This window comes from Nansenia antarctica, assembly GCF_963989245.1.
Source record: "Nansenia antarctica genome assembly, chromosome: 4".
NCBI lineage: Eukaryota > Metazoa > Chordata > Actinopteri > Argentiniformes > Microstomatidae > Nansenia > Nansenia antarctica.
This window is the reverse complement of record NC_137689.1, coordinates 51591187-51605109: the sequence shown is the minus strand read 5'-3', so window position 1 is coordinate 51605109 and position 13923 is coordinate 51591187. Positions and strand designations below refer to the sequence as shown.

At 42.4% G+C, this 13923-nt stretch overlaps 1 protein-coding gene across 2 annotated transcripts in view; it reads right to left on the bottom strand.

The window, feature by feature from the left end:
- Positions 1–3932: 3932 nt before the first annotated feature.
- cntfr (ciliary neurotrophic factor receptor) overlaps positions 3933–13923 on the bottom strand; it is a 138136-nt gene continuing 128145 nt past the window's right edge. For both annotated transcript variants that reach the window (XM_080530264.1, XM_080530265.1), the window contains exons 7-9: positions 9648–9837; positions 6809–6932; positions 3933–5064 (exon numbers count right to left, since the gene is read on the bottom strand). In XM_080530264.1, coding sequence (XP_080386390.1) covers position 5064; positions 6809–6932; positions 9648–9837 — 315 coding nt within the window. In that variant the 3' untranslated portion in view covers positions 3933–5063. The remainder of the gene's footprint in view (positions 5065–6808; positions 6933–9647; positions 9838–13923) is intronic.

Below are 13923 nucleotides of genomic sequence, written 5' to 3'. Positions count from 1 at the left end.
TGAAACACTTGCTCAATGTGAATCTTGTTTGTGCAAAGACACAGACTCTGAACTCTATCTCAAAGTGAAATAGTGCCCTTGATACATGGCACTAAATAGACCCAGGACAACAGGTTTTCTCCAGTGTTGTGGCTCTGGAGCCAGCGAATTACTGATTAGAAATATTGCTGAAAACTATGCCGATTGCAGGAAATGCGTGTACAGAAAATATTTTCCATATTTTCCAGACCCTCAGTCTTTTGTTCTGAATTTTTGGTCAATGATTCTGCCATAGCTGAAACAATGCTACTGGGTGCAGGAGGTATGCTCTTAGAACAATAAGCACATTTCCACCTTCATGCCGATGATACTGTGATATACTGCTCTGTGTCTACACCAAACCAAGCTCTTTGTCAGCTACAACTTGCTTTTATACTGTACAACATACCTTTGATTTATAACTTGTTTTGAATGCTGAGAAAACAAAACTTATATGATGTTTTCAAATACAAAATCAAAGCCATTAAACCTTCTGTCTATCACCACTTGTCGGGGCTCTGAGATAGAGTCTGTATCTTAATACAAATATCTAGGAATTGGAATTGATGATTCTCTCTCTTTTAAGCCTCACATTCAGCAATTGGTGAAAAAACTGGGTGTGAAAATTGGGTTTTTATTTTAGAAACAAGACTTGCTTTTCCTTCGACCAAAAGGAGACTTGTTGCTGCCACCTTTATGTCTGTGCTGGACTATGGCGATGTTATATACATGCATGCATCTTCGTAATGCGTACACTCGCTGGATACTATCTACCATGGAGCACTGAGGTTTATACACATTTTAAAGCCCTTACTCACCATTGCTCTTTGTATGCTTGTGTTGGATGGTCTGCCTTGTCCACCTGTAGACTTAACCATTGGCCTATTTTTTATTTATAAGGCTGTTCTTGGTCTGCCTTGTCCACCTGTAGACTTAACCATTGGCCTATTTTTTTTATTTATAAGGCTGTTCTTGGTCTGCTTCCATCTTACTGTACCTACGGATCTACTTCCTTCAGAAAAGTATAGGAAGATACTGTCTTCACTCCCAGGACATACTCCTACTATCTGTCCCTAAAGTCTGATTTGGAAAAAAGGGTGTTCAAGTATGCTGCTCCCTCTGCTTGGAATCAGTTGCAAAATGACCTGAATCTTCAGGAGCTGGTCTCACTAGATGCATTTAAACTTGGAGGCAGGCACATCTGCCTGTTTTGGCTGACTCATATTGCCCCTGTTTGATCCCTGATGTTGATGACTTGAGACGAACATTGATGAATATTTTTTGATATTTTTGATTCTGTAATTTATTCTTTATTTTCATTGTAAATAGTTAGATGTTTTTTTTCATGCAACCCTGTTAATTGTGCTGCTGTCTGTCTTGGCCAGGACGCTCTTGTAAAAGAGATTTTTAATCTCAATGAGAATCTTCCTGGTTAAATAAAGGATATATATATATATATATATATATATATATATGATAACAACATTTCTTTGAGAGGAGCACAACAGCACAAAACACTACACCCATGGTTTAATCACACATAAGGTGTTATAGTACTGTGCATTACAAATAAGTATTGACTAACATGTTAGTAAATCTGGCTTACAGATCACTATTATAGTTGAGAAAAGACTAACATGTACTAACACCTGAAAGGAGAATAGTCAAGAGATAGAAAAGAGATGAGATAGCTTTATAATGTCAGACACATTACTCAATTAGTGCTTAAGATGTGCACACACAAAATTGATCTTATTTGTAGCTTTACTTTTAGACCTGTTTATGTTTTCTTCCCATGTCTACTATGCTACAGCATATAGCCTACACACTATACTTCAACAACCTCGTTAGAACTGAACCTCTTTTCAACCCTCTTGCCAGATAATTCTGTATATATCTTATCTTATATCAGTATATACTGTTTCTTACTTACTGCTCAAGATTTACCCAAAAGTGTTATTGGCCTAACAGTCAGGACAGCATTGGGTTCTCACAGCACTGAAGTCGTACATTCTAATGTACCTTTGCAAAATGGCAGACACACCGCATCATCCAAAATCATGACAGACCAATCCATCAGCCACCTCAGCCAAATGAAAATGTATCTGAACTGTAACTAACAATTCCTGCCCTCTTCTCCTCCTCTCCTCCCCTCTTGTGACTCTGCTGGGTAAATGTGCCATTCCAATACTCCTGTAGGTGATTCTGTGTGAGACCTGAGAGTGTGTCTGTGTGTCCTGAGAGTGTGTCTGTGTGTCCTGAAGCATTGATCTGTGTGAGACCTGAGAGTGTGTCTGTGTGAGACCTGAGAGTGTGTCTGTGTGAGACCTGAGAGTGTGTCTGTGTGTCCTGTGTGAGACCTGAGAGTGTGTCTGTGTGAGACCTGAGAGTGTGTCTGTGTGTCCTGAGAGTGTGTCTGTGTGTCCTGAAGCATTGATCTTTTACAGACTTCGCTTTTCTGGTCTAATAAGGGCCAGGTCTCCTGGCTATACTGTAACGGACAGTTGGAGAGGAAAAGACAGCATTGCTAGAGAGAGAGAGAGAGAGAGAGAGAGAGAGAGAGAGAGAGAGAGAGAGAGAGAGAGAGAGAGAGAGAGAGAGAGAGAGCAGACGGCTACACAATGGATTTCAACTCTTCACTCCAGAAACACCTTCCACTATCTTTGTGAGTGGAAATAACAGAGGAGGAACTTTTGATATGAACATAGCAAATATCAAACATCACTGTTACCTGTTACCTGCACTGTTGTCGTTAACAGTGAGATACAATGTAGATACCGGAATGACAATACAGTATTACGAGGACTGTCATAGGGGGAACATAGAGTATTCTGTTTATGTGCAGTGTTAACCCCCCCCTTTTGTCAATTAATTATGTGTGAGCAAGCATAGATGCATAGCTGATTGACTAATAGGATATACTGGTGTGATAGAACTCATTGGCCAAGAGGCATCTCATTTAAAAGGGGATCCAAAAGCTAGAGCAGTCCCTCTCACCAGCCCAACCAGGAGGAACCAGCCAGAGTTCCCTTCACTCCCTATAGCCAGAACCATCCAACCAGGAGATGCGTTCTTCACCTCAACAACACATGCAGCCGCCCAGGCTTGAACGGTGACAGACAACTATAACACCAACACAACAGGCTCAGTACGAGATGTCAGGCCAACGAGACGGTCCATGCTGAGCCGACGACCCGTTGCAGCCTATACCTCCACATGGCGAAACACCACACTCACAGGGGACAGGGCCCAATGTGGCAGCCTGCTCCTGGCCAATCGGTGAGTTCTGCCCAATTATTGTGTCTGTGTGTGGAGAGCTTGGAGGTGGGCAGTGACGCACCCAAGAGACCAGCCAGAATGTTGTGGATTCATTGCGCTGTGGGTGACTTGGTGTGTGTGTGTGTGTGTGTGTGTGTGTGTGTGTGTGTGTGTGTTGTGGGTGTGTGCCTCCAGGTAATCTAAACAGTGCCTTCAGTAAGTATTACTGAACTGTGATTGTACATTACTGTGTTACAACTGGACTTTAATATATATTTAATAGCGGATTTAAAAAATATATATGTAACAAGTTACTCAATAAGTTGAATTGAGTCCATCTGAGTGCAAGGATAATAGTTCATGTGATTTTGGAATTAATTTCTTTGTTTTTATGGGGTCTCTGATTTGCATAGGAATCAATTACACACTGAGTGAATTATGCTATTATGGATTAGAGGGGTGCTTGGTAGTTATTATAAACATAGTAGACAGTCAAACCTGTAGACCACCATTTGGGATGGATATGATATGCATGTGATATACAGTGTATGTGAACTAATACTATCAACTTGTTGGAATTGTCTGATGTGCTGAATTAATTAATAAATGAAAGGGTCAAACAGAAATAAATGACTAAAAGCTCCTAATCATTGTGAAATGGTCACATTTAATGAACAACCTCTTATTGTATATACATCTATAAAAAGAACCCAGATACAGGTTACGAGAATCTAAAGCTAATACATACATTATTAAATAATAAACTTTGTTCATGTTAAAGATACATATCATAGTTTACAAAATATGATCAAGGAAAATTAAGCAATTATGAATGTCTGAAAAAAAAAACTAAGATCCTATATGTGTATTTTTCTTCAATAATAAACAAATACATAAAGCACAACAATATTCCTTGAATAACATAATATTAACTTGTGATATTGGCTATTAAAAACGCAAACTGCAAAAACACATTTTCAAAGGCAATGGAATTGGAAAGCAAACTCATGTTTCAGCACAGAGCTTATTCATGGGAGACTGCCTGACAAAGCTCTATTTCAGCAATAGAAGGTCCAACCAAGATGATGGAAAAGAATTGCTCTCAAATCCACTGTGTTTTTACAGCTCAACCCTCATTGTGATCACTGAATGCAGAACGTAAAAAAACAAACAAACAAGCAAACCAAAAAGGATGGGTCAGAACTATAATTGATTTCTCCAAAGTGTTAGTCCTCAGGTTTTTGTATTGATGTCGGGTGTAGGTTCCTAGAGTTTTGGGTTCCATCCCTTCTGCACAAGCACAGGCAGGAAACAAAGGATTGTGGGAACATTTTTCCAAGACAAGTCTTTGGCATGATGAGTTAGCTGTATGTCACTGCAAATAATGACAATGGGGATATTGTACAAGTGTCTGAAAAAATCACTGGATGGATAAAAAGGGGGTTTCTTAAAAAAGAAAAGTCAATTAAACAAAATAAAAGATGAGAAATGAAATTCTTCCTTGTGCTGCCTCGCAAAATGTCTTATCAGTCTCGTGTCCCCAATCCTTTAGCTTCCCTGGAGTCAATCTCCTGCCTCTGCGTAGGCATGTAGTTCCTCTTGCTGGGAGTTGTTGATATTTTCTTTTTTCTTTTGAAGAATTTTATTTTTAAAACTTTGACTCCTCTTTTTGTCTACTTTACTTGAGAGAAACTTGAATTAAATTATCAATGCACAATATCAATTAACATGTGCAAAATAGAAATAGAAGACTCCTCAATTTCTTCCACAGGAATGAAACATATACATCTGCAAGAGAAAGAGAGAGAGATCAAACTGGTTAATGGCAGAAACAACAATAGGAAACAATGTTTCTTAACACATTTGGGTACGTTTCTCCAAACGTTGCAGCTAACAAGGTACTTTATTTTCCTTGACAACGCAAGCCCAGACCACTCATAGAACAGCAAAAAGCTTCATTTAGTAAATGTTGCTCTTTCATGCAAGAAAGATCAACCGAAAAAAAAAAAGCCTCACAACTGTTACTCTCTTGCTTCTGTGGGGGGTGATATGTTGAAAGCTTTTAAGCAACCCGCTCCTGGCTGGTTTCAAACTAAGTGGTGATGCTACCACCAGTATGAAGCAGGCCAGACAGACACCAGTGTGTTATGATGCAGCGAGACATCGTTAACAACCTGACATTTCAATGTTCCATAGGGAGACAGATGGGGATACACAGTTGATGTTCCTGTAATTGACAAACACATAATTGCAATATCTGATATTGCATTCCATCCTGTTTCTAAAATGGGACAATTTGATGATGTTTCTGCAGAGGCATTTTTTCATAATGAAGGAAAAGGCTGTTATGTTATATGCACAAATATGGTCATGTTGGGATGATCTGAATGCCTTAGAAATGAGTGAGTCAATGAGCCGTTGAATGAAAATGACTGGCAGTACTGAGGCACTGGGCATAAAAAAAAAAGAATTATCTCACAAACTGCTGGTCTAACACTAGCAGTGTCAAATCTGGTGGAACCAGATAAGAGAGGCAAGTAGTGAAAAAAGGTTCCCTGATATCCAATCCAGCCTTTCAATGTGCAGCTCCTGAAATCCAGTCAGGTAAGTATGGTAAAGCCTGCAGAAACTCAAGCTTTAAGACGGAACGACAGATTTTTCAACTGAAAATAAACAAGACAGTATATGTATATATGCATGAGGGAGAAGATATATGTTTCTTCTTTAGAAGCATGAAATTGCCTTAAGGCAAGATCTTTGATTATATAGTCTCCTATAGATCAGCCAATCAACTCTGCTCAGTCTCTGTGGAATCGTGCGGTTTGTCCAACGCTGGAGTCTCCTCTCTCCTCCTCCTCCGGCTCTGTATGTGTTGTTGTGTTTGTACTGGAGCTACTTTCTTGGCTAAATCTCCCTTGAAAAAATAGATCTTAGACCTCAGTGGGGCTTCTTGTTTTGAATAAAGGTTAAAAAAACTTGCTGTAATGAGAGGTTATCTTTGATGCACAGTCCAAAGCTGTATCTCGCTTCGGGTGTGAGTGTAGCTTATTATGGTGGTGACTCTAGCTTGTTACAGTAGTGACCCTAGCTTGTTTTACAGTTGTGACTGTAACTCGTTATGGTGGTGACCAATTAAGCGTTATGGAACGAGAAGCCATGGTATATCGTGGAGGCGTCGTGCCTTTAAACCCCCTATCTATCAATATTTCACAAAAGAAAGACAAGACAAACTTTTAATTAATGTATTTTAATGGAACTATGTTTTATTGTAAGTCTATTCTTCCTCTGAACAGTTGTTTATTGGTTGCTAAGCAACGGTAAGAATGTAACTTCGTTAACGGTAATATATACAAACGCGGATTAATATGAAAAGATGTGTCAACATTCCATTTAGCCGTGCGTATATCATCGATATTGGCACGGCTGGAATGCAAACTGACCAACAGAGACAATGGACCGGATCTATCTGTTGTATAATAGCAACTTATGGTAGTGACTGTAGTTTAATATGGTTGTGACTGTAGCTACTCACCACATGATGACCAGCAGCAGAGCCCCTAGGAGCAGGTGGGAGGACCAGAGCAGGGGCGAGCAGCCGTTGCCAGACACGGCATACTGGGGCTCTGCTGAGGGAGGGGCCGGGGATGGGGTGGTCTCTGGGGAAGACACAATCAGATGAGATCCAATTAGCATGCAGCAGAACACAGCAATAGATGCCAAGACATTGATTGATGGATGCATTGAACGATCTTCATGAGTCATGTTAAAGAAAATGGTCTTTGCTTCCTTTATGCAAACCATAGAAGACATACCATAAATATTGATGCAATCAAGAAAAACACAAGACAATACCACTTAGAACAGTGAACAAGTAAGCGAGCTAAATCATCTTCTCACATCAAAACATGCCAGAGTACAGCAGAGCTTGATAAAATATATCCAAGCTACCTAAACTAAAACACATCTGAATGCTGCCAATATCTATTAACATTCAAAACAGCTCATCATAAAGCTGCAAAGCTGGACTGAGTGCAAATATGAATGCAAAAATCAATTCTAATCTGCAAGTCAAATCAATAATGTACTTGTTATGCACGGTTCTACAATAAACTGTATAAAATACTCATTTATATTGGTCTCTGCTAATACACACGCAGTAGAGTGCAGTCTATATGTCCTGCTTCACATTTCCCCTGTTAACACATCAATACTGTTAGTCTTGGTAGGGCAAGATCCATTATTGTGTGTGTGTGTGTGTGTGTGTGTGTGTGTGTGTGTGTGTGTGTGTGTGTGTGTGTGTGTGTGTGTGTGAGTGTGTGTGTGTGTGTGCGCGTGTGTGTTTGAAGGTATAAAATTCTGCCTGTCGAAAGATAACGAGGGGAGAGCATGCTGTGTTGCTGTATTACAGATGGCAGATAGTCCATATAATACACTCATAGGAGGGCCAAATATAATAACATCACACTGGATTGTCACTACTCTGAATATAAATCAAACATAACTATTGAATGTCAGCACATTCGCTTCTTCTATCCGGGGTGCAAAGTTTATAACCATGCAAATGCATGTAGGAATCATTCGTTTTTTCTGACAATTAATAATGTGTGTAGGCCTGTGTTATGGTGTTATTTTTGTGAGGTAGCGAAGTGTGAAATGACTTGAGAGAAAAACGATTCCCCCAATCAAACGGAAGACCTCCCCTAGCAGTGAAACATTTTGCTCTCAAATGAACAAAATAAAATATGCAGAAATATTGTTCGGATAAGGGGAGGACTGACTACTCAGATGGATGACTTTTACATTTGATTATTCTTAAGACCCCGGTGTTGCAGACGTGACGTGATTGTGTGAACACTTACGCCTGCGTAACTGAAGTAGAGTAGACTGAGACAGTGCTGACTGTTTGATACCCCTCCTTCACTAAGTATAGCCTGAATCAAATCCATGGAGTGGTCTGGTCTAAGCAGAAAGAAACTCAATACCGTCTACTGGATAAGAAGGAGTCGTGCGGCGGTCACCAGATCTAACTTCTAATAACAGTCATCAAGCTGTCAATGCTATTTATAAAGCACAGAGCGCACCAATTTCATATGGCCCTTCATGTCTTATGTGATTTGGTGGGTAGTTGCTGAGGAGAAGAAATCCATCAATAAATGTATATAGACTAGGATAGAGGGAGGAGAGACAGAGGGGGAAATAGCTAGGAGGACAGACATGAGAAGAATCACAATAGCCAGAGTTAGAGAAAAACTGTGTGAGCATATTCATGCAAACAATAGCATGGTGTGTGTAGTTAGGATATGATTGCTCTCCTTTTACTGACTCTCTGGTGCATAAGATATGTATGAGCTGTGGGTGTGTGTGTGTGTGTGTGTGTGTGTGTGTGTGTGTGTGTGTGCCTATTTTAGGGCATAATATTAGTGTACTGTATGTGAGGGACTAGCTGTAGTTCAGATAAGCTCCAGCAGGGGGAGGTATGATCCTTAGCTGTGGCTCCACATCTCTATCAGAACTCACGGCAGTATCAACAACTGGACTATAGGGACACTGTGACCGGGACACAGTGATTGTTAACTATACTAACTATTAATTTGATTTGGATTTTGTATTTATTTTGTGGTGACTTTGCCATTGGCCCTGCAAGGAAGGGTGGAGGCCACAGTGACCTACCAATGATCAATGATGACCTCAGACACCTACCAATGATGACCTCAGTGACCTACCGATGATGACCTCAGTGACCTACCAATGATGACCTCATCCTCAGTGACCTACCAATGATGACCTCATCCTCAGTGACCTACCAATGATGACCTCATCCTCAGTGACCTACCAATGATGAACTCATCCTCAGTGACCTACCAATGATGACCTCAGTGACCTACCAATGATGACCTCATCCTCAGTGACCTACCAATGATGACCTCAGTGACCCACCAATGATGACCTCAGACACCTACCAATGATGACCTCAGTGACCTACCGATGATGACCTCAGTGACCTACCAATGATGACCTCATCCTCAGTGACCTACCAATGATGACCTCAGTGACCTACCGATGATGACCTCAGTGACCTACCAATGATGAACTCATCCTCAGTGACCTACCAATGATGACCTCATCCTCAGTGACCTACCAATGATGACCTCATCCTCAGTGACCTACCAATGATGACCTCATCCTCAGTGACCTACCAATGATGAACTCATCCTCAGTGACCTACCAATGATGACCTCATCCTCAGTGACCTACCAATGATGACCTCATCCTCAGTGACCTACCAATGATGACCTCATCCTCAGTGACCTACCAATGATGACCTCATCCTCAGTGACCTACCAATCATGACTTCATTCTCAGTGACCTACCAATGATGACCTCAGCCTCAGTGGTGGACGTGATCTGTTTGGGCTCCTCCATCCAAGGCGTGGCGTGGACCGCGACGCTCCAGTCGCTCCAGGTTCCGATTTCCGTGTCCTTGGCCGCCACTTGGATGATATACTCCTTCCCCGCGTACGCGTCTGTGATGGTGTGGGAGGTGCTGTCCGACAACTCCACCTGGAACAGCCAATCAGACCGACAAGACACAGTCAGGGTGGGATAGGTAACCAATCATTAGAGAGACAAGGTAGACAAATAACAGTGAGGTGGGACATATAATGCATGTAACCACTTAAAGGGGTTTCCATCTTCTCTTTATGTCCAATGAGGAAAAACACAAACACTCCATGATCTAGTAAACGAGGGAACGAAGGAATGAAAAAGCCTCACGACGAGACAACTCGACAAACAAAGTTGAGAGCCGCCAAAGTATTTTGGAGGCATTGCAATGTGGAGCACATCCTCGTGAGGAGCAGGAAAACAATTGAGGCTCTTAAAAGAGCAAGCAATTTCACTCAGAGCCACCCAGCCAGCACCTGTCTGTAGAGGATGAAAACAACCGCCGTACTAACCTCAGTCTGCTCTCAAACTGTCACCAGTAATCCTGACTGTTTCTCTTCTAAGGTAGTGTTTTACCTAGGGATTTTTCTGATGTTTTCTGACCACTCTAGAGAGGGCAAATCCAACAACACCTGACCGCCACGTGTGAGCACCTCTGCACACCCCTGGGTAATGAGGTCAAGGGTCCCGGCAAAGCATGCTGGGGTACATTTGAGAATTTTCATTCACAGGGAATTAGGCTAATGCAGTACAGCTGGGTTGAGGGGAGAGGGGAGAGTGATGAAGGAGCGAAGGGAGAGGCAGGGAGGTAGTCCATGACTCATCCTGGACATCCATCACCCCTGTCCCATCCTCCTATTCCATCCTCTCTCTCTCTCTCTCTCTCTCTCTCTCTCTCTCTCTCTCTCTCTCTCTCTCTCTTCTTTCTCTCAGCCTTACAAACACACACACACACACACACATGCACACAACACACACACACACACACATGCCAACACACACACACAAGCACACACGCACAACACAAAAGCACACACGCACAAACACACACACACGCCCACACACACAAACAAACACGCACACATGCACACACACACACACACACACACACACACACACACACACACACACACACACACACACACACACACACACACACACACACACACACACACACTCTCTCTCTCTCTCTCCCTATGGTCTTCACACCAACCCACCATCAGCAGAAACAGAACTACTCCACTCTGCTTCTCTCTGAACAAAGGGAGTTGACTGTGGAGCAGACAAAGAGGAAATCAGATATACTGAGAGGATCAGAGGATCTATACAGTCTCTCAGGAATCAGGAAGGAGGGAGAAAGATGGAGGGGGGGGGGGCGGTCAAGAGAGAGAGAGATGGAGAAAGGTGAAGAAAAAAATGAGTATCGAATCCTTGAAAACCAAACCCTACTCCTCTCTAAGAACTCATTTTCCCAAGCTAAGCGTCTGCTCTCTATCTCTATCTCTCTGTGTTACGATAGAATACTCCAGGAGCTTTGTCTAGCTCCCCCAATTTCCATTTAAATAGAACTATCTTTTCATAATTGCTTGTGAGTGTTGTTTCATGTCCCCTGTGTCTGAGACTCTCTGAACAATCTCTGTACAAACACGCAACCGTCCTCTATCTAGATTACTAAGCTATGTTCACCACTGTTGACCTCCTCTCTGAAAACACTTCGGGAACACCTGGGTGTGTATGCGTGCTAGGTGATGAATATTGTAGCTTACTGTAGGTGCCAACCAATGAATAACATTCTGTCTCTTCACTTTAAATTCCTTGACAAATATGAAATCCTGTGATCCAATTTGATTATTATGTGTGTGTGTGTGTGTGTGTGTGGGTGTTTGTGTGTGTGTGTGTCTGTGTGTTTGCGTATGTGTGTGTGTGTGTGTGTGTGTGTGCGTGCGTGCTTGTTTGTGCCTGTGTGTGTGTGTGTGTGTGTGTGTGTGTGATTGTGTGAGTGTGTGCGTGTGTACCGCGGTGCGTGCACACACGTGTGTTTTGCTCTATCCCCTTGACATCCACACCGCATAGCTAAATGTTAAATGCAGGCAGTGAAGTTCACCATTGAATGTTGGCATGGTTGGTATCCTACGTTTTGAATTTTAATGTAACCCCAGCGTGCCTAAGTTGGGTCAAACTCCCACAATATGGGGCTCAGAGAGGATGTTGCTCCTCCTGGTGCTACCCACAAACCACCTCCTGAAGTGCTGCGCCCTTTGGTTTGGCCTTCACAAAATATTCGAAGGCAGTCAACAACAGTAGTAGTTTCAGTCAGCCACCTTTACACGCAAATGCGAACGCACGCACAAACACACACACACACACACACACACACACACACACACACACACACACACACGGAAACCCAAGTACTGTACCTACTAGTCTAGGAGATATCAAAGTAAGAGCCATTCTGAATAGAAAGGGGATCATTAGCTATATTAGCTGATATCTGATTATGTGACTGTGCCTGAGTGGTCGAACCAGGTTTCCAAAAGGAGAAAACCTGAAGTTTTGCTTCATCCAATTGACATCCCAACCTCATAAATAAATGGAGAAAAGATAGAAGGAAAAAATAACAATTTGCTGTAGGTTTAGCATTCACATGAGAAACAGCCAGCCCAGCGTATAAAGTAATCATACAGATGAAGTGTAAATCATGCATCATCTATCTGAGCACGGCTTGTCCCGAAGTGGCACGCCGATCCGACTCCAGTGGGCCTGAGACACTACTATCTATAGCTCCATATCATTATGCTACTGCGCTATTTATACTCATGGATCTGTGTGTCATTATGTACTGGACATGCCTTGGCGGCTGCTCCTCCCAGCACAGACATGCTAGTCAGACAGAGGGGGCATCTGTTAGATAGGCCGAAGGTCAGAGGTCAAGGAGAGAAGACAGGAACCCTCAGGAGTCCCACATCGATGACCTAGCCCCCTACAATATACCATAACTCCTTCTGGTCACTTCAATAGATCTGAGAGTATTGGATAGGGGTAAAAAGATAGAACATTTGAATTCTATGTGTAGGCTATGCTTCACCTTGCCCTCGGTTGTGGCCAGACTAAATTGACCCTAAGCGTGGCCTATCTGGAATTTTCTCTAGGGCTTAATTTAGTTCCGCTAGGACTTGATTTGGGGGGAAGGGTGCTAAGGAAAGACATACCTGTTTCGGATTAAAAATCCAGTGTTATAGAGTAGCGAAAAGAGTGTGCGGAAACAGCACATGGCTTTGGGTTTGTGCCTAAATGTGATCCAGTAACTAGAAGTAACTACTAAGACAGGGAGGGGAATGAGAGGAGGCGGGGGTGGGTGGATGGGGGGGTATAGTCTTCACGTCTCGTTTGAGCTGAAACTAGTCTCGGTAATTGCAGTACGGTGATTGCTTCAGCCATGCTGTGATTTCTCAGGCTTAAGTTTGCCTCCTCTCTCTCCCCCCTTCTCCACCATCTCTCCTACACTAACTCACGGCCCTCAGGGGAGGGATAAACCCTGTGCCCACATAGCTGAGGTGTACAGGTCAGTTGGGTACTCAGTGTACCCCATGAAACATTACAGTCACTACTGAAGGTTGAAAATGTTCAACAGGTGTGACCCGGAAATTAAACGTATGCATTTTTTTCTAAATTCTAAGACATATCTGGAATTTCCAATAGAGTTTTTTTAATTTTGAACTGAAACTCAAAAAACAACAAATGTTGGCATCACGAGGGAGGATATGATAGGGGTTATTTGTTGGTGTTCTATGATTTATGGGCAGTGTTTTTCTCCCCTGCAGTGCTTGTGTTGAGAGTCCATTTCCTTAAGTTGAGATGTGTGATATACAGCCAGGTCTGATGCACTCTGCCAATGAGCCGGGGGAGGGAGAGACTAGGGAGAGAGTACACACACAAACACACAAACACACACACACACACACACACACACACACACACTCTCCAGTCTCAATAATCAATTCTAATACACAGTAGACTACATCAATGCATCTCAGTCAACAGCAACACTATATATAAGTGGTAATACAGGCTGTCTCTCTCTCTCTCTCTCTCTCTCTCTCTCTCTCTCTCTCTCTCTCTCTCTCTCTCTCTCCATACCTTCCTCCCTCTATTCCTCTCTCCCTCCCTCCCTTCCTGGAAAGACTTGAATTATTTCTCAAT